The sequence below is a fragment of the Chinchilla lanigera genome, unplaced genomic scaffold, assembly GCF_000276665.1.
Source record: "Chinchilla lanigera isolate Chin_1 unplaced genomic scaffold, ChiLan1.0 scaffold00082, whole genome shotgun sequence".
Taxonomy (NCBI): Eukaryota; Metazoa; Chordata; class Mammalia; order Rodentia; family Chinchillidae; genus Chinchilla; species Chinchilla lanigera.
The window spans coordinates 1463211-1487707 of record NW_004955483.1 but is presented as its reverse complement, the minus strand read 5'-3'; the positions used below and the strand labels follow the sequence as shown (position 1 = coordinate 1487707).

The following is a 24497-nucleotide window of genomic DNA, read 5'->3' as shown; positions in this document are numbered from 1 at the left end:
AATTATAGTGTCAAATGTGAACCAAATATTGACAGACCTTAAGGACCAATAATATACTTCCCTTAACCATAAAAAAAGAGAGCTTTAATTATAGTATAAAACACTAAGATAAACCAAATACTGACCTACTGTTGACTTACAGTAAATCTACTGACTGGAACAACTTTACTTCTGCTAACAATAGAACTGTATTCAACAGTACTGTAAAGTTAACCAGCTACGTAGAGATTCATAAAGATTAGCACTCATACTAGTGAAGTCAGTGGAATTAAAGAACCTAGAGAATGAAAAAAGCAGAGCCTGAGAAATTAATCCATGGAATATATGAGATATGAGAAAGAAAAGAGAAAAGTTAGGTAGGGGTGCTTACTGAAGAGTAGAAAGAATTAACAATGTTAGAGAGCAGTCACGGGAATGAACCAGAAAGAGAAGGAAAAAGATGAACAGAGAGCCAAATACAGAAATAAAGATGAGAAGTACAAGAAAGGGGGAGGAGAGGAAAAAGAAAAATAGAAAGGGAACTAAAAGAGGGATGAAAAAAACCCCAAACTCAAACAAAAAGAAAAAAAAAAACTGATGAAGGAAAAAAAGTAATAATTTTTTAAAAAGCTGGGTGTGGTGGTACACACCTGTACTCCCAGCACGCAGGAGACTGAGACAGGAGGATCGCTGTGAGTTCAGCTCACTATGGGCTACCTAGTGAGTTTAAGACCAGCCTGAACTACATAGCAAGACTCTGTCTCAAAAAACCAAAATAGGTAGGTAAGTAGATTAATTGATTAAAAAATGATAATAATAAAATAAAAAATCTGAGTCAAGGAAAAACTTCCTGGGATTTTGAATGAATATTTTCTTGCCAAGGTCTGTAGTCTTGGGATCTATAGCCAATCAAAATTTTAGGGCCTATGGATTTTTGAAGTGCTCTCCCTGTACTAGAGGACCCCATACTCACCCCAGGGTATGGTTACCCTCCAAGCCAAGACATGTTGTTCCCTTTGGTAAATGGGAACCGCCGTCAGCCCTCTGGTCTCTGATGGATGTAGGCTGTGGAGCAGGGCTTCAAGTGGACTGTGGAACTTAATGAATGCCAGCGATCACAGGGTCTGATAACCCCCTTCGCTTGCTGGGCATTGTCCTCATTCTGGATCGGGTTGATTGATTAGTCCTTGCCTCTGCTGCCCTGTGCCAAGAGAAGCAGAATGTAGGGCTAGCTTGGAATTGTTGGATGACCTTGCCCTTGTGTGGGACGGTGGGGAATACTACCCAGTTCTGCTGGCTTATGTCAGGGGAGCAGCACTGCCTGTCCAGAGAGTGCTGATTTGCTTCAGGCAGGGGAGGGTTGCTACTTTTCCAGAATGGGCCTGCTTGGTCACCTGAGAAGGGGGTGTTCATCTAGTGCCAACCAGCTTGCTCAAGTCCAGTTGGGTAAATGTATGTAGTGTAAAACCCATTTCGTACCCAGATACTGCTTCAGGTTACTTTTGGTCATATTCCGGTGCACAAATTGGCAGAACTAGATCTGCCTCAATTTCAGCAAGTGATGGAATCATTAATAAAGTTGTGATTATTTGTTTCACTGTTATTTAAAAAAGTATATTTTCACTTTACCATGAAAGGGCAAGGTAAAGATAATAATTCATGAAGTGCTGTGAAGAAATTTTAAAAACCAAAATTATACATGCTCATAATTTACAATGCAGATGTCCTGCAAGGCTTTTAACCAAGAAAGGCCCCTTGTTTCTCTTCGCACTCCCGCTTCCCCAGTTGACGCTAACTTCCATTCCTTTAGTTGTTTGTTTCCATTTTTCTTAATAATATGCTTTCTCCTCCCTCTGTTTCAGTTTTAGGCAGTAGCTGGAACTGTTCACTTCTTACTGTGGAGACGGTAGCATACCTCCTATGCACTGTATCTCTGCCAGACTCTTTCACATTCATTCTCGAGCTCTCACAGGGTTTGCACTTCCCGTTTTCTTTACTTTTATTAGAATGATTGACTAGATCAATACTTAGCATTACTTCATTTCAGCCACGTAAATATTCACAACCGATTTATACGGCACACTACGATTATGTTCTTTTTTCTTTATCCCTCCCCCATTTTCATTTGTGTGGTTTTTTGCATTCTTAGCCTGTATTCTTCTTGGACACATCCTTGTTTGTGTCACATCTGGGCCTGTTCCACTGCTCACTTCCTCTGATGTCCCCTTATCATTTGGCAGAAATTCCTTTCACCTCATCCTGTGTCTTTTTCTACTTCCGTTGACTGAAATCGTTTTTTAGTGTACCCCTTTGTTTTGATGGAGCACCCTCTGCAGTTGCTTTCTAAGAAGAGGTGCACTGGAAATAAATTTATGTTTGTTTTTTTTGTGTTTTTGTTTTTGTTTTTTTCCAGTACCAGGAATCAAACTCACAACCTTGCGCTTGCCAGGCAGGCGCTGTGCCACTGAGCTAAGTCCCCAGCCCCGGAAATAAATTTATATAACTCAGATATCTTCCTTCTTGGTTGACAGAATGTCACTAGGTATAAAATTAGTTGTAAGTTGGGATCGTTTTAGTTTAGAATTGTGAAAACTGCTCCATTGTCGTTTATCCTGTACTGTTCCGATACTACCTTTGTGACTTGTTTTTGTCATCCTATGGGATCACTTGGAGTCACTTCTGTTTTGAGTGTATTGAAATTTTAGAATAATGTGCTGTAGAATAAATTGTTTAACCAATTTACTGGGCACTTGTAATGGACAGGGTAATTCATGTCCATTGGTACTGGAAACTTTCTTTCTTTCTTTTTTTTTTTTTTTTTTTTTTGGTACCGGGAATGAACTCAGGACCTTGTGCTTGCCAGGCAGGTGCTGTGCCGCTGGGCTACATCCCTGGCCTCTGGAAACTTTCCTGAGTCAGTCCTTCACAATTTCTTTGTTTCCTTTTTCTCTGTACTCTTTCTCCTAAACTTCCATTAGTCAGTGTATGCTTCCTCTATTAGCCCATTAGTTTTTACCTTTTCTCTTCTAATTTCTCATTCTTTATGTGTCCCTCTTCCCCATCCTGGGAAATTCTGGGAGTTCTATCAGACAGCCCTAAGTTTCTGCTTCTCCTATCACATTTTACTGTTAGTCCTGTTTTGTGGTGCACATTTATTTTTTTAACCTTTCATGTGGAAATGGAGTAGGAAACAAATAAGCTTCTTGGAAGTTTCTGAGTGGGGCCTGCTGACCAGTGGCTTCCATGCAGGGTGATCCTCTTGGAGTCTCCCTGACTGTCAGACTCCTCTAGACTTTCTCGTGGGCTTTGGAAACGTGTACAGCTGCCACCTGTTCTGAGATCTGGAGTAAAGAGGGGGTGAGGGGTGTCACTGGAGCCTCCCTGGGCCACTGTCATGTACCCCGCTCAGCTGCACCCAGAATTTCTCTGCTGTGCTGTCTGCAAAAAGTAACGTGGTAAACGGCGTTGGCCAGCTGTCCCCTCTAAAGCTCCCTTCAGTGTCACTTCTGCGGGGATCTTGCTCTTCCTTGTGGAGCAGCACAAAGCCACTTGCTTCTGGGCCTTTGGCTTAGCTCCAACCCTTTCAGAGCTATGAAGTTGTGTGATCATTTGGCTTCCAATTTTGTTGGTTTTGTCTTTTCTCCCCGTGTGAGAAAAGGCGTTTTTTCAATCTGTTGCTGTAACGGCAGTGGAGATTCGGAGGAGCTGAGTGGGTGTTCAGTCCTTCAGTCTCTACTGGAAGACATTTGTCTGTGATGCGTCCCATATCACTTAGCTCATATCACTTACTCTTTCTCCCCTTCTGTTTCCCAAGTTGGAGAATATTCTCTTTCCAGAATCTCAGCTGAGGCTCACTCTGTCTTTGCACTTTGTCACACCCTTCAGTGGTTGTTATACCTAAGTGGACGAAGGGCCCAAATCCTTGAGCATTAGGGGTGGGGTTTCATGGGGTAATCCTGCAAGGATCAGTAGGGCCTGACCACTCCAGTATTCCCTGGTTAAATTCAGCAGTTGCCCACCCATGTCTCCTCTAACGCCAGCCCCATTGGAAGTTCACCCGTGTAGAGACCTGTGACTAGAGCATTTGAACATTAAAACACACCTCATCTCTGTCCTAGTCCCCCACTGACACCTTCTCAGTCTTTACATGAAGACAATATTCAATGTTCCTCCTAAATTCAATGACCAAACTGGGTGTAGTGACACACACCTGTAATCCCAGCGCTCGGGAGGCTCAGGCAGGAGGATCCTTGCGAGTTTGAGGCCAGCCTGAGCTACAAAGTGAGCTCAAGGCAAGCCTGAGCTGCATAATGAGACCCTGTCTCCAAAAATAAACTAAATAAATAAATAAATAAATAAATAAATAAATAAATAAATAAATAAATAAATAAATAAATAAATAAATAAATAAATTCAGTGACTTCACTGTTTAAAGGGTCTCAGAATGGCAGCTGTGTGTGCAGCCACCTCCATGTGTATATCTTGGCTGAGTGTGGCTGGGACTTGTATGCGTAGTCAGACCCACAGGATCGATCTGTGTCTTGCTTGGGCTTGCAGGAGGTCGTCTGCAAGAGGCTCGGAGTCCCATGATCTTAGTGAAGGAGGAGATGAAAAGAAGAAGCGAGATTCTCGGAAAAGCGGCTTTCTCAATTTAATCAAATCCCGGTCCAAGTCTGAGCGCCCCCCGACGGTCCTGATGACAGAAGAGCCCTCCTCCCCAAAAGGGGCCATCAGAAGTTCAGCTGTAGACACCCCCAGGAAGGAGCCAAAGGCCACGGAGCACAATGGGAATTCAGACCGCACGGAGGAGCTGAGGACACCCGACTCCCTTGAAGAGAGCCCGGGCGAGGAAGCAGGACGTGTGGAGCGTGGGGACAGCAGGAGCAGCCCACAGGCGGGGCGCAGGTACGGCGTCCAGGTGATGGGCAGCAGCCTGCTGGCCGAGATGAAAGCCAAGCAGGAGTGGAGAGCTGCCTGCGCCCAGAAGGTAAGAGCCATTCCACCCTCCTGTGTGCATGTCAGTCGCCGCTTGTTTTTTGTGGGAGACAGAAGTACTGAAAAAGAACCCGTTAGCTAAAGAAAGATCTGAGAACAAACGATTTATCCCAAAGGAGCCCAGGGCAAGACCATGAAGGCAGGCATGGCCATTTTCACTTCAGTCCTGTGTTCATTCTTGAGGGGAGAAGAGTGCAGGCTGGGTGGGAGGGAGCTTGCTGGCCTTGGGCTCCTAGCCTTTCCCAGGGGCCCAGGGCCTTCCTGTGCCTGTCATGAGATTTGCGTCAGCCATTCCAGGTCTGCCGCATCTTGGGCACAGTGAGCCTGCTGCTGGGCCCCTGAGGGCCCTCAGAGGGAGGGGAACTGACAGGCAAATAAAAACACTGGAACCAGAATACAGTTATGTGAAGGCAGAACCTGGTCTCCAGTCCCTTCATAAACTATCCCTCTTCCAAACCTCAAAGCTCTTTTCCATATCCCAGATTTAAATAATCCAAGAAAAAGTCAAGGATCCTGTCAGAGTGGATTGAATATTTCCCCGACTGTTGACACATACTTATTCCTATAAAGAAAAATCCACAAAATTTCAGAATTTTTGAGTCCTCCCAGATGTGACTTCTAAAGCATTATTTATTGTTTCAGCCTTTATTCATTTATTTATTTCTCAGACAAGGTCTTGCTGTGTAGTTTAGGTTGGCCTAAACTGTGGACTCACTATGTAGTCCCAGCTGGCCTCAAACTTGCAGCAATCCTCCTGCCTCAGCCTCCCAAATGCTGGGATTATAGGTGTGCACCCTCACGCCCAGCTGAGCCTCTTTTTAAAGTGTTGTTAGTGTCTTTTTTCTTCCCTTTCACTGATTTTATTCAATAGCTACTGAAAGGAATGTGTCTTTGTTACAACCATTAAGAGAAATATGCCTGTGTTTCACTCTGGTTTTAGTTTCTCCGCATTATCCTGAGTGATTTTTACGTTTACAAAATTGGTTTCCCCAAAGAAAGAAAAAGGGAACATCTGTTTTATTTGAAGTATCAGAAGAAAATTCTCTCCAGTGAGCCCTAGACTTTCAGAGAATAATGGTAAACTACATGCGAGATATAGAGGGCTCTTTTATGTCACTTTTAAACAACTCTTTTTCATTAAATCCTACATCTCATAGGAGATCACAGCTGTTCCCCATGGTTTCCCACCAGCACCACCACTAGCAGTTGCCTAATTCCTGGTCCTTTCTAGCTCACTCTCCAGGCCTTAGAAAGAGGGGTTGGGAGGGAGACCATGTAACTATATCCTGCTAGTTAGTTCTATAAAGGAGGCATAACATGACCTTCACTGGTCAGAAAAATGAGTAAGTACTACAGCTGCATCTTTAGTGAGTCAGATGTCCAAATGTTTACATTTTAATCCATTTTATACATTTCTTTTTAACAGTGAATGTACTTTTTTCACTAATGAGCTGTTCATTTTGTCACTGTTTCCAGTGATGAACAGCTGCTTTTTAGTGGAAAGATGAGAAATTTTGGAGTGTTTTCCATGTGTCTTGGATTGATAGATTAATTGACTCAAAGTGACAAAATCCTTATGGTTTATATATTTGTGTTTGTCAGAGACAGTATACGGATACTCCCATAGCGCCATCTAGTGTCAAAATAGGCAACCATCATCACTTGAAAATTTTTAACTAAAATTCAGACCAGTCATGGGTATTCTGTCAGAATTTTTTTTAAAAAGATTGCAAAAATTAGCTTTAGCGCCAGGCGTGGTGGCACACACCTGTAACCCCAGCACTTGGGAGGCTGAGGCAGGAGGATTGTTGTGAGTTTGAGACCAGCCTGGGCTACAAAGTGAACTCAAGGCCAGCCTGAACTGCATAGCGAGACCCTGTCTCAAAAAAAAAAAAATTAGTTTTAGAGGGGCTGGTGATATAGCTCAGCAACACAAGTGCCTGCCTGGCAAGTGCAAGGTCCTGAGTTCAAGTCCCAGTACCAAAAAAAGAGAGACGCAAACAAAAAACTTAGCTTTAGAATATTTTCCCCTAAAATGCCATGGCTGTCTTTACAAAGATAGCAGTGCAAACATCCATAGTCAGTGCATTGTGAGGAAAATAAATGGTGTCTTTACCTTCCCTGCAGAATTCTTTTTACATGAATGGCATTTAATACATGCATTTAAGGAGAAAGAGTGGTAAACACAAAGATAGGTCATTTATCACTTATAAGCAGAGGGGCATAGCAAGTTGTGAAGGCCAAGAGGTTGTATCTTTTCTTCTGAGAGCCACCAAGTCAGCTACTTGCCTACAAAAACAAGCAGCACTGCCTTGTTTTATCCTGGTTTTGCACATTTTGGGGATATATACCTAGCTCAGGAAACCTGGGAGAAAAAAAGAGAAAACAATTTAAATTGCAGGCAAGAGAAGTTCTGAGTGGGAAGCATAAGGAGGTCCTCACCTGAGTTGCTGGGAGTGCCCTTGAAAGAGCCTGGAAGGGGGAGGTCCCCAGGGGGACTTGGAGGCTGGCAGACATTTGTTCTGGGCACAGAGCAGAACAAGTCCTTCCTAGGGTCACGTGGCCCTTATCACTGTGGGGCTCAATGCACACTTCTCCCAGACACACTCACTGCCTCTAGGGAGAGTGGAGCTTTTGTTTGTCTCGATGAAATCCCTCAGCATCCCTGGCACTCCCTCAGATGGACCAAGCTGGCACTTCGGGGTTTGTGAGTGCCGCGAGCAGACGAGAGCTCAGCCATATCCATTAACCCCTCCTGTGTTACCCAGACTAGTTTAAAGCTGGAACTGGGAGCACATGATTGTTTTTGGGTTTGTCAAAGGAAGGAACAGGCTGCCTGGGGAGCCATCCTGCCTCCTGCTCTACCTGCCCACTGTGGGTTTTTTTGTTTTTTTTGGGTGTTTTTGGCTTTTTTCCGGTTCCGGGAATCGAACTCACGACCTTGCGCTTAGCAGGCAGGCGCTGTGCGGCTGAGCTAAATCCCCAGCCCCTGCCCGCTGTGTTTTTGATTCTTAGACCAGAGGTAGGTGTAGGTTGTTTTGGTCAGTAGAATTTACAGAGGTTCTTAATCAAATTCTGGGCTGTATATTTTATGCCCTTTTTGCGCTGCTCTAATGCAGATTTAACACATTGTAAGGGGAAGGGCTGATTTCCGCCTTGTCAGCTTCAGCTACTTCCTTTCGCCAGTGGCACTTAACTTGCCCTGCCTTGGTCATCACCTCCTCCCGTTTGTAAAAATTAATCGAGACCTGAGGTAGACTCTGTGGTAGAGTGCTTACCTAGCATGAGCAAGACCCTGCATTCCTCCTTAACAAAAACAAAAATTGCAGCTCATCCATCTGTACCTTCCCTGCAAGCGCACATCTGCGCCCTGTGGCTTGACCTCCAGAGCAGCAAAGACTCTGCTCGTTTTAGGCCCCCTTTTGCCTACAAAGTTTGTTGAATTTGAAAAGGGTTGCCCTGCTTTTAAAACTAAAAATTTTTGTAGAGCAGGTATGGGTAGGGTCCTGTAAATTTGTAGGGTATGAGTGTTCCTTCACATCGAGCGTTGGGGCTACCGGCCTCATAGGTGTTGGACGTGAAAGATAAGTGTCACTGAGCCACCAGCTTCCCCTGGCCCACAGGTCTCTCACCTGGGGGATCCCCAAAACCGAGAGAGCAAATATGGAACCAAATGTGTTTTATGTGGCTGTGTTCCAGCAGTAAAGGCCCAGAGACATAAATAAGTCAGACAGGCCATTCTTTGTCGTCTCTTACTTTCCTACTCTCCACGCACACCTTTTACCCACTATTAACTTACACTTGGGGGGGGGCTTGAATTTTTTAGAAGCTTGGGAATGATGCCATGTCCCAGGATTATGCAAGCCCGGTGCTGAGCAGCATGGAACGCCTGGATGGAGCTGGAGCAGGTAAGCCAGGCCAGGCTGTTGCCCTTGAGGAAAATTGCTTCTGGCTTCAGCAGTCACCTGTGATTGACAAAAGTGAAATAAAAACAGGCAGCTGAGGGAAGTCCCCTGTTCTGTGTATTCCCAGCTGTCACCTGGGAGAGCCAAGTCTCCTCCCTGATTGCTCCCCGCATAGGCAGGTCTTCCATGATTAAAGCTTTGTGCACAGAACTCCTAAACTGTGAGCATTTGGTGGGGGCAGTGGAACCTGGTTAATGGCATGTGGAAGGTGAGTGGCTATTTTGATATCAGGGAATAGTCTTCCTCACAACTTGAATATGCCTGAAATCCAATACTCTTCACTCCTCTGACTACTTAGGTGGAATAAGGGTAAGATACCTTAGTTGGAGACTGGGGAAAAACTTGTAAATTGCATGTTAGGGTCCTGGTTTTGTAGTTGGATGCTCTTCCGACTTTCTGTAGTACCTTTAAGTAGTAAGAGTTGAACTATAAATTGCATGTAATCAGCTTATGTTTGCCAGTAGGCTGGGTAAATAACAGTGTGGATGGAGATGCAGAAGGGGAGGACATTTCTGGAGAGCTCTTCTCACCACCGTACATGAGCTGTGGCCATCAGCGTAACCCTGCTCAATCAGAGCCTGTAGCCAGAGCCCTGCCTGCTGGTTGTCTAGAACGGAGGAGCTTCTAGTTGGCTATACCAGAACTCAGGAAGATCTCTTTGAAGGGTACATTAAGAACTGCTTGTCAGGCTGGGTGTGGTGGCTCACACCTGTAATCCCAGCGCTCGGGAGACAGGCAGGAGGATTGCTGCGAGTTCGAAGCCAGCCTTGGCTACACAGTGAGTTCAAGACCAGCCTGAACTGCATAAAGAAACCCTGTCTCAAAAAGACCAAAAAAAAAAAAGACTACATGTCTCTTTGTACAAGATTGCAGAGCTGCCCACTGCAAAATATAAAACTTGCCATTTCTGGAATAGTCAGAGATGATCAGAAAAGCCCTATCAAGCTCATTATTTTTCTGTGAAGAATTTTAGTATTTTAACAGCATGTTTTGGTTTTTCTCCAGTACCGGGAACCGAACTCACAACCTTGCACTTGCCAGGCAGGCGCTTTTGCCACTGAGCTAAATCCCCAGCCCCTAACAGCATGTTTTGGATCTAAAATATCTACAATGAAAAATGACAGTAATGTTTGATCGGTTTGCACCAGACTTCCATCTTCAAATTATTGCTTTCTTTGACTTTGGATTTTCAAGTTTGCTTTTTGTGCCATGTTGTGTTTCAGTGCCTAGACCGCACCCAGGCCTTCCAGAGAACCGCTTTGCTTTGGGGACTCCAGAGAAGAATGCCAAAGCAGAGCCCAAAGCGGAAGTGAGCTCGAGATCTCGCAGCTCTTCCTGCACGCCAACCAGCCCGAAGCCCCTCCTGCAGTCCCCCAAGCCCACCCTGGCAGCACGGCCCACCATCCCGCAGAAACCAAGAACTGCCTCCCGGCCTGGTAAGATTTTGCCTGGCCTCGGAGCCACACCGAGGCCAGGCAACCTGTCAAGGTCGGTGGATCCCTGGGCAGTTTCCATGGCTACTACTGGACAGTGTATAGGAGCTCCTGTGGGTATTTCCCAAGAAATCCACAGGAAGCGGCCAAAGGGGCAAGGGCTGGATGACTTGCTTCCTTTGTTCAGCGCCATGGCTCATATGTGTGGTGGTGAGGACCCCAAGACTGTCCTTGTTTTCAAGGCTACAGGTTGGTTGGTAGGCGAGACAGGAAGGGCCTGAGTTTCGTCTCCATGTGTGATGCAGTGTTCTGAAATCTGTCTCCTGGGTTTAGGTCCTTGTAAAGGCTGAGGTGAAAGAATGAAAGTCAGCGGGCCTAGAATATAGCTCAGTGGTGCAGCGCCTGCCTGGCAAGTGTGAGGTCATGAGTTCAATTCCTGGTACCAAAAAGAAGAAGAATGAAAGCCACCAGAGAGGAAAGCACCAGCCCTTGTTGTCACACCTTATTCTGTGACATATTAAGGATCTAGAGCAGGATTTGGCAAACTATGGGCCAGTTTTTAAAACATAACGTTTTACTGGCCAGAGCCACACCGTCTGTATTGGTTTTATCTGTGGCTATCTTTGCAGACAGTAGCTGGGCATAGTAGCGGTGGCAGCACCACGGAGTCTGCAAAACCTAAGATGTTGATTCTCTGGCCATTTACCAAGAAATCTTCTGATTATTAATTTAGAAAATCTAATGATAGAAGAAACTTTAGAAATATTAGAAACAGATTAGGCTCTGCCTTATTCTCTTCCATAAAAAGTCTGCCTCACATCTTTCTTTGATAGCTTTGAGGTGTAAGATTTTTCATACATAAGAAAGGAAAGTTGAATGGGTGTAACAATGAATCCCTCTTCCCTTCTGCCTACAAAGATTAGGCAAGTGGGGTATGTATAGTCAGATCATCCCTGTCCTCGTCATCATCGTGGCCCCTCTTACCTGCGGCCTTAGTCCTGCCAGGCACGGTGCTCAGCTCTGTATGTGGACAAACTCCCGGGATGCTCATTGCGGCTGCATTTCACATGGAGGAGTGAGAGGCACAGAGTGATGCTAAGTCTGCTCTCCCCACACCTGGCGAAAAGCAGTGCAGCGCTGTGATGCCTCCAACCGGCACTGGGAGACAGTCTCCTGCTGACCTCCCCCGTGGGCACCGAGGGTAAAGTAGGATGCAGAGCCCACTATAATAAGTCACTATGCAGAAGAGTTGGGTAGAGTAGCAAGAAAAGCCAAACCTGAGTGCCCAAACTGGTAGATTTTTCTCATTTTATGTTGTACATTCAATTCATTCCTTGTACAGCCAACCTGATTGGTGTTCATCAAGTTCTTGGGAAACCCGGTATACAGTCATGTAAGAGAAGCCATGAAGAGAGAACTTTGAAAAACTGACCGTTAAGAATGCCTCATCCTACTGCAGATCACTTCGGGACTCTTGGTCTACTGCAACTTTTTCATAAACAAGTGCTTTTAGGATGGGAAATACAAGCCATTCCTACTGCATGCAAGATACCTTCATCATAGAATGAGTAGGGAGAATAGAGGCAAAGAAAATCTTTAGAAAAACATTTTATAAGAAAAACAAAAACTTCTCAGAAGGCAGCTTGGCCCTGAGATTCTTTTATCAGCCAGTTGTGCCTCTAGTCCAAAGTAAGGAAACAACTCTTGTAAAATGAATCTAATCCCATTTGTAGAGTATTTCAACTCCCCAGTTGTAAATGCTAAATATGAAACCAGGAGGAGTCCAATATTCTGTCCTAAGAACCTTTAATTTTCAGTTTGCTTACCAAATGCAGCAGTGCCATGTAGTCTCACAGTACTTAGTATTTTGAGAGTTGTATGAAGAAGCAGTTGCCTTTGCAGAGCTTGAGAATTGAGCAAACGTTTTCGAATCACCTTCTTGTTTCTCCTCTGCCAGTGTTCTGAGAGGTGGTCAGGGTCCCAATGTCTTGTTGCATCTCTGCTTTTTCAGGAAGCAAGTAGGTGACTTGAATTCAACAAACAAGAATGAAGAGACCCGGATGTGTGCTGTGTTCTACACACACGTGTGCACACACCCACGCTGACTGGAGACTTACCACGCTGACAGAACAGAGAAAGGAGCATAGTTCACTAACACTTTGCAGTTAGAGTGAAGCAGCACAGGCTGTAGGATTAAGAAGCTGGAATTCTAATCCTAGCTCTCTTGCCATCTTGTTAGCTTAGCACATCATTTAATGTTTTCATTTTTCTGGTAACCAAAGTCCTTTGTGATTCAAAAAAATCTATGATTCCGAATTATTCCTAGGGACCCTTCAGTGTGTGTATGTAGGTACATGAGCACATGTATGTTCGCATGTATGTTGTGATACTGCTCTAGATTTGGCAAGGTAAAGGCAGTTTGTCACACACTGACAATGGGTCATACTTGTGACAACTAAGAGCATGGTGTTTGAGGGAGAAGAAACATCTGGTTCACCTGCTTTCCAAATATCAACCCATAGGGGCTAGGGATTTAGCTCAGCAGCACAGCACCTGCCTGGCAAGTGCAAGGTCGTCAGTTTGATTCCTGGTACCAGGAATAAAAAAACAAACAAATATCAACCCATTGAAGTGCTCTCTCTGCAGTATAGATTCACATCTGTGCCAATTTTAGCCTTTTATTTTGGCATTCATCATCCTTTGATTTTCTTGTTTGTGGCTGATTCTTGACTAACCAGGAACACAAAAGTACTTACTGGCCAAAAAATTTTGTTTTTTCTTTCTTTGAGTCACCTATATGTAAAGATTTACATGCTGATGTCTTGTGTGCTTCGAATCAGGTTTGTGAAAGAGTTTGATTGCTGTGTTTGTCTCTCTGTAGAGGATGTCCCAGACTCTCCATCTGGCCCTAGCTCTCCTAAAGTTGCTCTGCTTCCTCCTGTCCTGAAAAAAGTTCCCTCAGACAAGGAGAGGGATGGGCAGAGTAGCCCCCAGCCCAGCCCCAGGACATATTCCCAGGAAGGTAAGCCTGTTTTTCTCTGGGACTACCCTTCCCCTAAAGAGGTTCATTTCAAAAGGAAAAATTTACGGTGGATTTAACCCCTATCTTGCCTTCAGGACATCATCCCTTGGATTAAATGTTGAGAACCAGAGTAATGTGTTAGCTTAGAAACCCAGGGTAGCATTAGTGATGACATTGGGCTTGAAAGAAGACTGAGCTTCCCAGCTGAAAGGCCTGAAGTCACTGGGTGCTCCTGAACCGGCTCCCAGCATGTGAGGAATTCCTTAAACAGGATTCGTGCCCTGCCTGGCGCTGCCTATAGATTTCTAGGTCCGTGCTTTCTCTGGTTGGTATCAGTGCCCATTGCCAAGGTTCTAGAAGGAGAACACAGAGGGCCACAGAGGCTTTGTAGCCCATCGTGCCTATTCAGTGATGAGTCACATAAATCTCGTCCTTGGGAGTGTGACACCTGTGTGACTGGCTCCCAAGGAGTCGCTGCACCATTGGTTTGTATGCTGTGACTGATTACTTACACCCATCAGATTAAGTTGCCAGCTGTTATTGGAGGCGAAGGCACCGGTTTCTGTCATTCACCTTGCCCATTAAGTTGCATTTTGCTTTCTGTCCTATGTAAAGTATAATATGAATGCTGTTTCTAAGCCCCGCCTGTACCTGTAAAGAAATTTTGGAGTCACACAAGCCGTCACCTATGTCCAGGTGACTCTCATTGTGATTTGGAGTCGCCGTGTTTTATTTTAGATTTGTTTGCACTGAAATCCTTTGATCTCTAGCTCTGACATTGTCTACTTGGTCTTTTTTCTATTTTCTTTTATTGGTAGTAGTCTTGGGTTGAAATTAATAGAAGGTTTTGCTGAATATGTCTTTGTGGCTTGGGAATCTCATCAAAAACAACAACAGTGAAAACACTGTGTGCTTTCTGCATTCTGCAGATTTATTTGGTGAGGAGAAATCTCACTGACCTGTTGGCTATAAATTTTAAAAAGGGTTTTAACTGAAGCTGGAACACTTTGGTCAAATAGAGAAACTAAAGCCACAAAAGGTGGTTTATATCTGTAGTCCTTTCACACAGCATAAATAAATAGGGTTTCTTATTCAGCTAAAGTCTTTAGACTATTTGGTGTAAAAGGAAGAGCCTTCAGTGGTGCTGGTTCAAGCTGACCTGATCTACTAATCGCCCCTTGGCCGCTGGGTTCTCACCACATATCCCCTCTCCCATGCCTGGCTTCCTCACCCTCCTTTCCGCACTTGCTGACCTTACATCCTCTCTTTTAAGGAAGCTTTGGCAGTGCTTTTGGGGATTTGGTTGGGGAGACATGGGAAAGGGGTCGTAGTGGGAACTAGAAATGTTCATCTTATTAAAAGCAGTGGCAGTAATGAAGGATTTTTTTTAAGTCAGGAGATTCAGTAAAGAAATCATTGATACAATCCTAAATATCATTTAGGATGATAAAACAAGGCCTACAGAAGCCACCTGCGTCCCAGCCTCATGAGTAATGTTCTGTGTATTACAGAACCTTTCTAGTCAACCAAGTGGCTGACAGCGAGATGCCACTAGCAGACTTTTAGCTGCCGTGACAGAATTACATGTTCTGAGAAAGTTAGAGGTTGAGTTGTTCCTCAAACATGTAAGAATTTCCTTATTCCTCCCAAGAGCGAACGTTAGGCATGGTTCATGCACCCATCTTTGCAGTGGGGTGGTTGGGACTGCATAGCTATGGAGACCATACTTTCCCACATGGGATCCAGAATAAGCTGATAGCAAAATGTTATGCCAGTGGTATTACGTCGTGTTGAAGTTGGCCCGGAAATACACATGCGGTCTGAGAAAAGCTTGGGAACGTCTGGGTGGTGAGATTTTTATCTTTAGCTTATTCCTTATCTCATCTACTAAGGTGGCCCGGGAATGGCAGTCACTCGGGATCCTGTCGTTTTCCTAAGAAACTGTTCCTGTTGTGTTCGTTCCTATTTTCTTGTATATTATTCATGCTGGTTACTTCGTTTCCTTGTTCTGTGCCTCCCTTTGGACTAGCGTGCCCAACTAATTTCTGAAACAGGTAAATTACTGTGATTCTTCTGGATTATTCCATAGTGAATGTGATTTTTGTTAATCCATCATGGAATCAAAATGGTAATACCGGGGCCTTTTTGTCAGTACCTTTTTGGGGCAGACTCAGAGCTCACCTCATTTTGCACGACATTTCCATAATGTTGGCTGTTGAATTCTGTAGAGAATGGTATATCTGCCCAGCACCAACTCTCTAAGTTCCTTGAATCCTGAGTCGGGTGGGTGAGCTGATACTGAATTTTTCATATTAATATTTTTATATTGATGTCAACACCTTGATGTATTTGAACTATAAAGGGTAAAATGAATCCCTTTTCCTCAGTAGTGCAAAGAGGAGATTATTACAAAAGACATTCAGATCATGACAGTGGCAAGCCTTCCAGTAGAGGGAAAAGATCTTCAAAACTGTCCTCCATCATTGCAGAAGAGGAAGTGAATGCAATTGGGCACAGGAGGTCACAGCCAACAAATGGTTAGAGCCTTCGATTCTCATCCCTCGCTGACCTGGAGCTTATGAACTGGCACTAACAAAAGCAAGCTGTAGTGGAGTAATTGTACTGTGGGACTGGGCCGGGGGTCAGTCAGACAACAGAGTTTTTATTCATTCTAAATAGCAACAGGATGGTCCTAATGTTTGAGGCAAAATATATCGACTCAGCAGTCTAAACGTAGATATTCGTATGAGAAGGATCAAGTTACCTGGGTGACTTGTCCATGAAAATTTCATTATTTTTATATTTGGGGTCATTTCTCCTGTTCATTTCCTCTTGTATCTTGTCTGTCACCTTCCAGCTGGGGTTGAATCTGAAATTTGCAGAGTAACAGAGTTTATCCCCTTAGAGAATATTGGCCTGATACCTTCCACTCTTTTCGAAAAAGGTCAATAAAAAGCCACCAATGAAATGTAGACCTGGGGTCATGCACATGGTCTTTCATTGGACATTTTATGACCCTTTAGTGAGAAAGAAAAGATACCAGTTAACTTTTTAACCCTGAGGAGCAATTTATTCTCTTCTCCAGCAGTTACTCTTAGGCCATTTCTGTCTTCTATTCCACCCTACACTGGATTCTGTAAGGTGAATACAGTCCCAGCAGACAAAAAGGACACAGACTCTAACTCAGTTTGAACCTCCACTGGGGAATTTTAGAATAGGCTTTGCCAACTCTAAGAAGAGATGTCTTTTCTGTGATTAAAGTACTCCTCATTTCCCTAATTAGTAGCTTTTCACAAATATGATTTGAAGCTGGTCATGGTGGTGCTTGCCTGTATTCCCAGCACTCTGGGGGGCTGAGGCAGGAGGATTGCAAGCCTAGCCTGGCCAATTTAGCAAGACACTATCTTAAACATAGATAGATAGATAGATAGATAGATAGATAGATACATACATACATACATACATAGATACATAGATAGATACATAGATAGATACATAGATAGATGGATAGATAGATGGGCTGGACATTTAGCTCATTGCTAAGGCTCTGGGTTCAATTCTCAGTACAACACAGACACAAACACACACTGACACACCCGCATATGCAAATGCACACACAACTTGAAAAATCACTTAAGGGAACTTATTGCATCATAAAAGGAGAATATATAAAATATCCTGATTTGTGAGATTTCCCTAGAGGACTTCTCTCCTTGGAATGATGCTTTTTTTCTTCCTGTAAAAATTTATCAGGGGTTACTGTATAACTGTGCTTGGGATCCCAGGGATCAAGCCCACGGCCCAGCATTGTGGTATAACTCTGTGCGCTTTGCCTCTGCCTCAGGAAGCATTTGAGGACACAGTTAAGGAGAGTGACCTTATGACAGGAACAACTTATTTCTATTGTAGAAGGGTGGACCATGTGCAAATGCTCAAATGTGAACACTGTATTGTGCTTGATAAACCTCATGTGTCCACTCCATGTGGACTCATGTGGACCACTCCATGTGGACCTCATGTGTTGACTCCAGTGGGAAATTTAAAGCTGTACACTAGTGAATTGGGCCTGGGACACTGCAAATGAGACCCGCTGTCTCTGTAAGAGTGTAGTCCTCGATACAGACTTTAAAAGCAAAGCAATGTCTCCCAGCTCATCACCAGGAACCTCATTTCTGAAGCGGCCCCTTTGGGAGAGCCTGGAGCTCTGATGCATACTAGTTAGAGGACAGAGTAGAGATTAAGATGCCACCTGTAGCAGAAAGAAAAGACACTTAAGTCATGTAAGGGTAGGACAAATAGAATATTCTCTTCGGGCCAGGTAGCACCTACCCTAGACCAGTTGAATTGGCCCTTCACTTTTTTTTCTTTTTGTGGTGCTGGAAGATGGAAACCAGAACCTTGCACAGACAAAGCGGGGCACTACCGTTGGGCTGCATCCCAGCCCCATCATTCACTTTTAAAGGATTTCCTGTGTGGAAAAATAAGGATTTCCTTATTTTTCTAAAGAGTGCTAGAGTTATTTTTGAGGATATATTAAGTCAAAATCTCTGTCCCTGTATTGCTCTTTTGTTAAAGACATCTGAGGTTGCGTAGCTATTTCTAGAACCTGGAAATTTACCCTTGCGCTATTATATTCCTTGACTGAAGTCACTTATTAACAAGGCATCCTTGATACAATGATCTTCCAGAGCCACTAAAAGCACTTTATACAACAGAAAGAATTCACCCCCGGTACTACATGAATCACGCAGTGAGGCATTGAGTTAGCGTGAAGAGGGTGAGTGTGGAGATAGCCAAATCATCCAAAGGCCAGGGGGAGACATTCTGTTTCTGTCCTTGTTCCATGACCTCATCAGCTTAAAATTCTCCTTGTGATGGATTACATCAGATTTTGATGGAATTAAATAGGACCATCTTGTATGAGCTTCGCTTCCTTGATTTCTTGAAATAGGTACCCAAAAGCAATTTTTTCCAGTGCTTTAATTAAAGTAATTTTATATCTAATATCATTATTTTGTTTTGTTAGTGCCGATTCTTAGCACTTGACTGTCTTCGCCTTTGAGAACTGCATAGCAGTCTGCTTTCTGAATGGTTCCTGGCTAAAACAAGCAACATTTACTAGACCAATGCATGGTGTGTACTTTCCTGTAAGTCTTGTAAGAGCAGCTTTGCAAACACTAAAGCAATTGAATTTCCTAAATCATGTATTTCTGAAACAAACAGAGGCTATTGTTCTCAAAGCATGCTGCATATTCCTTATCATGATTATGTTTTAATTGTGTGGCTGTTCCAATATTAATTTGACAGGTAAAATGTTTACTCTTGTACTGGAAATGTTTGTAACTGCATCTTTTGAATTTCATATCATTTCCTCTCTGCATTTAATTCTAAGCTGTGATATTTTTAGACCTCACTGACATATATCCTATTTTCTTGAAGAAAGTAGTTGTTTTTGCTTGGCCTTGCATGTGTTGTAATGGATCCTGCTTGTACAGCATATCTGATGCTGAGGTTCCTTTACATATCTCTTGCTTCTTCAATACTCCAGCATGCAGCCAAAAATGTTTGGCTGTGACTTATAGGATATAAGCTAGAGCTCTGTTCTGCATTTTCCCACCAAACCCAGGTTCTACTTTCCTTATATAAAGCCTTAAGAGAAATTTAGCAGTTGGCTGGCATTTTGGACCCTTCCTAGATAAGAATAAAAAAATCAGAGCCAACTACCAAATATGATTTTAAGGTCACCATTTTTCCTTCCTGAAAATGCAGATGTCAGTAGAGCTTACAGTGGGAAAAATCTCAAATTTTTATGTGAATCTCTGACTCTGGGTTTATAAGCATATTTCAGAAGGTTTTAAATTAGCAGATATATATTTGCATATATGCATATGCAAAATCAAATCATCTTCAAGAGCAACAGACTTCATGTTTAAGCCTCTCTATGACAGTTATTGCCACTATAGACAGGATGTGAATATATATGCAAGGGTTTGTGCTGCATAAATTATCCTCTCATTTACTTGAGTGTCTTTTACCAATTATTAGTACACAAAAAGGGAGTAAATACACGTAAGTAGCCATATACAGAGAGGCTTCAGCATTCTTAATTGTACAAATACACTGAAAAGTCCAATTTATGCTTTACCCTTTATAAAATCAAGTATTATATCAAGCTACTTAGGAGGAGGCCTTTCTAAATTAGTAAAAACCTTGAATTTTGTAAATGTGTTTCAAATGAATTCCCTAGATTTAGGTTTCAAGCAGACAGATTCTACTTAGACCATCCTTTAATGGAAGCCTGACCAAACCTACTTCAATATAATTGTAATTAGAATCTTAATTATATGCAATCAAATAGATGCTCCCTAAAGACTGGAAAACAAACTTGACAGAGAACATTTCTCCTCCAAAGCTGTTGGTGCTAGGGTTCTGGGCTGATCCCGCTGCAGGCAGGGAGACAGTGCTCTGGTTTCCAAACTCACCGCATTAGTTGTGTTGCTAGTTCCTTCATCCCTCTGCCTAAGCGCCCCAGTCTGAATACCTAGTGTCTCTCTACAGTACTAAGGATGTGTCAGCCTGGACCTAGGATAGCTCTCACAGACATTCACAGTGGGGAGAGTTAATGAACGAAGGTGAATTTACATAGGATGGCCCCCTCCGCTGCATGCTAAGAATGGAAAGCAATGTGTAGCACATGCTAAGAAAGTGCTTTCAACTGAGCTACAGTGGCAGGCCTAGAACGAGTTTTTAAGTAGTGTTGCTACCTTAGTGAAATGCTTTGACAGCTGTCCTGAAATAATGTGGTTTTTTTCCTCACAGTAACTGTGCTGCTGCCATTTTTGCTTGTGTGACTAGCAGTAACTCTGTGTCACCACCCCCAAAGCCTGCATATTAACTTGGCAATCTTGGCTCTTCCCTCTTCGCTTCCTACCCTGCTGTTGTCCAAAAGCCCTGGAGGACTCTGAGACCTTGTGTCAGGGACTTGAAAGAATCAGTGGAGACTAAAGGACGGTGCCCTTTGCTGAAGATTCCTATGCTGTATTTCTCTAAGTTTCAGCCATGCTTGCTGTCATGACCCTAGTAATCTGCATTTTTATCCATGGCATAAACATTTTGAGCTACGTAAAACTTCTCTATTTTTAGAAGGTACTTTTTTTGTTTGTTTGTTTTTCCGGTACCGGGGATCGAACTCACAACCTTGCACTTACCGGGTAGGTGCTGTGCTCCTGAGCTAAATCCCCCTTAAAAAGTACCTTTATGTCACGTTGTATAACATAAATTAAACCTGCAATTTCCAAGAATCTAAAATACTGGGCAGGGGGAAAAGCTTATTATTTTGACCTAGGGATTAAAACAAACACATTTACCCTGGAGACAAATAAGCAATATAGGATTGTTATTTCTTCTTTTGAACCTGTAGTGTTGTAAGCTTATTTTGAATCATTTGATATAGAGAAATACTTTACTTCGGTTTAAAATAGAATGAAAAAAAATTCATAGCAGATCTCACAAGCAGTGCTCTATTTTGAGGTTGGATTTGTTGCAAAGTATTTCAAGACAAAGATATTAGGAAACTTTCCCACATCTCCTTTTTCTCAGTTCAGAGACTGAGAGCTTAAAAAACTTTATATATGAGTCCAGTTGGTTTTGTGGCAAAAGACAAAATATTTATAGATATGCATCTTCTTTCTCCAAATTTGCCTTATTAACTCTAAACCAGTTGCACAGCATATTTAATTTTTTCTCCCAACACAAGCTTAAAAATTTAAAAACCAGTTATAATATTTCTTCCTTGTTTTTTTACCCCGAAGAGAATTTGCCCAAAGATATTGGACCAAAAGAATTTGAAATTTTAAAATTACTAAAAGATGAGAGTTGAGAAAGATTTCTTTTTCTTTTCAGAGTTTTGGGTCATTTCAACAACTGATATATATAACCAGGGCTTTAGTGGTGCACACCTGTAATCCCAGCACTTTAGGAGGCTAAGGTAGAAGAGCTACATTTTCAAAATCCAGCCTGGGCAATTTAGTGATGTAGTGAGACCCTATCTCAAAATCAAAAAATTTTTTTAAAATCTAATTTTTCATTGTCTAGAGACTAGAATTTGGTCCTGACAGCTACATGGGCAAGAGAAGTTCTTTAATATGTTTATGTTTAGTTTTACCTTCCTTTTTTTTTGGTACTGGGAATTGAACTCAGAACCTTGCGCTTGCCAGGCAGGTGCTTTTACCACTGAGCTATATCCCTGACCCTAGTTTTACCTTCCTGAAGTGCTCTTCATCTAAGCAGCCAGCCCCTGTCAGCTTGTAAATGTGCACACAATGCAAAAATCAATGTGATAAAAAGCATCTGATGAACCTGGCAGCTTCCTCAGGACTGAAGTGCTGCATTTCTGGTCAGATCATTTGAGTGTCTGAGTGATGAGGTCGCTGTGCTCTTCTGTCGAGCCACTTGAAGGTGTGGCTTTGATGTTTTCGGCTCAAGTGGCATCTGTACAGTTGCGTGGTGAGTGACATTGCCTTGCTCTTGTAGCTGTGCTGGAGTGCAGCATCCAAGCCTCTCCCAATATACAGGGACAGTGAGGCCACCATCCAGTTGGAAAGAATGTGAGCTCCGGAGGATGGATTGCGTTTACCTCCTGGTTCCATGTTTTGCAAAACTTTCCTTATAGGGTAATTGTGAGGAGTAGCCGTAAGAAGACAGTGTCTAACACACCACTTCCGGCAATGATTCTCCCATGGCTTTGTAAAGTCTCAGTGGATCCTTCACATTTATATGCAGTCAGAACAAGCAGCAACATGGTGACTCCTATTAAATTCATTCTTACCACACTTAGGCATTTATTTCATAAGGAGTGAAAGAATATTCTGTTCTTAAAGATAGAGCTGAGCTTTGCTGAGGCATGGAAAGTCTCAGAGATTCCTAGGGTTTTTCCTGATAGCCTATCCCAATGTAGGGATAACCAAGCTTGAATCCTGGCCAGAGACATCGGTGAGGAACAGAGCATCTGTCAGCCAGCAGCAGCTCTGGCCGCATCTCCTGTCCTCTGTGCTGTAGGAGGAAGCAGCCGTGACAGCAGAGGTGCCTGGTGTGGAGCAGCCTGCAAGCTGTCCTCCTCCTGCTCCTCCTTCTGCCTCCCCTCACCCACCCCTCACCTTGGATTCTCAGCCACATCTATGAGAGGCTCCCCTGTCATAGACTGTGTTTTGTGTGTTTGCTCGTTTTCTGTTTCTTTTGTTGTTGGTTTGTTTTATCTGAACATAGTAGCAAGTTTGTTTCTGAACCACCCCCTCCTCCCCTTTCCCCAGGATCCGCGGCTGGCCAGGCCACTGTCTACCCTTGTCCTGTCAGTTAACAGCATCACTTCTTACCTTGCCATTTCAGTGTCAAGGAGGAGCTGGGGTCAACAGGCCCAGGAGTGTCAAGAGCAAAAGCAACAGTCCTCCAGTAAAGACGGCCTCCAAGGCAACAAATCTAGTGACTCCGGAGAAGAAGCAGAAAAAGAATTTATTTTTGTGTAAAGGTTACCCATGCCAAAGTCTTCCTGCGCAGGGAGCATCTGTCCGTCATGAGAGGAACCAAGGCCGACAGCTCTTCTTCCCTTCCCTTGATGCTTTACTCTCTTCCTTCTGGTCTTTTATTTCCTTCATTCCTGCCCACTTCTTCCTCCACCCTTTCGTCCCTACTTCCTTCCTTCTGTTTTCAGAGTTTCGAAACAGATCCATTTTTTGATTGTCAAAGCACAGTTTGGGGCTGCCCCTGACCCTTGGTGTTTGCTTTCTAAACACTGCTTCCTATGCCTTCAGTGAAAGCCAGCAACTCTTCCTTGGGCCCTACTTGAATTTCTCTGAGGCAGCTAGAGATCGCCCTGCAAGCTGGGGTTTTGGAGGTTAATGGAGTAACTGGACGCACGCTCGCACGAGTAACTCCATCAGGAAGACAGGGGCCGCTGCTGAAGGTGTTCGTGTCCAATCTGCACATGACTCGGCGTAGCAATTTACTCTTGATGTATGCAGTTGCACATTGTAATTATATTAACAGAGCACATTAATAAATAATTTGTATAAATTATATATATTAGATCTCGGGTATGGTTTTTACATTCTCCCATGGGGAACTAACTTGCTTCCTTGATGTGGAATTGTACATTTTAAAGCTTGGTGAGTGGCCTTCGCATACCGTGGATAAGCACAGTCAGAGGAGAGACACCAGGCCCAACTCAGTGTACACACTGGATTGGAATGAGGTTTTATGAATATTCATGTTTTCCGAAGGCCTTTAATTTCTGTCTGCATATTAGCTTTTAATGTGTGATTTGAAAAAAGAATACTTTGACACCTGTAAAATAAATCAAAATACTACCCTTTATATGACATTTCACAAATATTCACTTACATTACAGGCAGAAGGTATATTCATATGTATATTTATACCAATAAAATGATTTTACAAGTGGAACTTTGACCTTCTCTGGTCACTTATTTCATTCAGGTTGGCTTGTGCTGGTGAACTTGAGTTTCTTTGTATAATCTAGAATAACTGCAGTTCTCAGGTAATCAAACAGTCTGGGAACCAGTCCTGTCGAAGTGAGTGTGCCTGGCTAATTGCACTGCCTGCTGTCACCACTGGGAAAGGAAAGTGAAATGGGCCAGAAGGGTGTGCACTTCTGCGTGTAATCCAGATCCTGTCGCCGTGAAGGAAGGGTCGCTGGGGGATGCTGGAGGGAGTGAGTGGGTTTGAAGGGGGTCAGCGACGTTGTCATCTGTCGTCCATTAGAAAGAAGAGGCATAGAATGGGGCACTTGAGTGATGTGGCCGTTTCCCTCCTTCCTTCTCCCTTACCACTCCTCGAGGGCCAGCATATGAGCCACTGCCCATGATCTCAGAGGGAAGTTTGCATCTGCTGCGTGGTTTCCTGGCCACAGACAGGCACACGATTGTTTCCTACCAGTGTAGCTCTGCTGTCATCAGTGCTCGGGACCGGGCACCGCTGATGGGACAGAGATGTGTGTGTGATGGTGTGAAGAGCTGGCGGGTTGTGGGGAGCAGACTGTGACCCGGCTAAGCGTGTTGGAGCCCACACTTGGGGTAGGTGGTGCCGTGG

At 43.6% G+C, this 24497-nt stretch overlaps 1 protein-coding gene across 5 annotated transcripts in view; it reads left to right on the top strand.

The window, feature by feature from the left end:
* Lrrc16a (leucine rich repeat containing 16A) overlaps positions 1–23852 on the top strand; it is a 306943-nt gene extending 283091 nt beyond the window's left edge. For 3 of the 5 annotated variants that reach the window (XM_013503829.1, XM_013503831.1, XM_013503830.1), the window contains 6 exons: positions 4537–4966; positions 8801–8882; positions 10163–10375; positions 13254–13394; positions 15782–15931; positions 22779–23852. In XM_013503829.1, coding sequence (XP_013359283.1) covers positions 4537–4966; positions 8801–8882; positions 10163–10375; positions 13254–13394; positions 15782–15931; positions 22779–22915 — 1153 coding nt within the window. In that variant the 3' untranslated portion in view covers positions 22916–23852. The remainder of the gene's footprint in view (positions 1–4536; positions 4967–8800; positions 8883–10162; positions 10376–13253; positions 13395–15781; positions 15932–22778) is intronic. The other 2 variants (XM_005403347.2, XM_013503832.1) reach the window with 2 other exon arrangements.
* Positions 23853–24497: the final 645 nt, after the last annotated feature.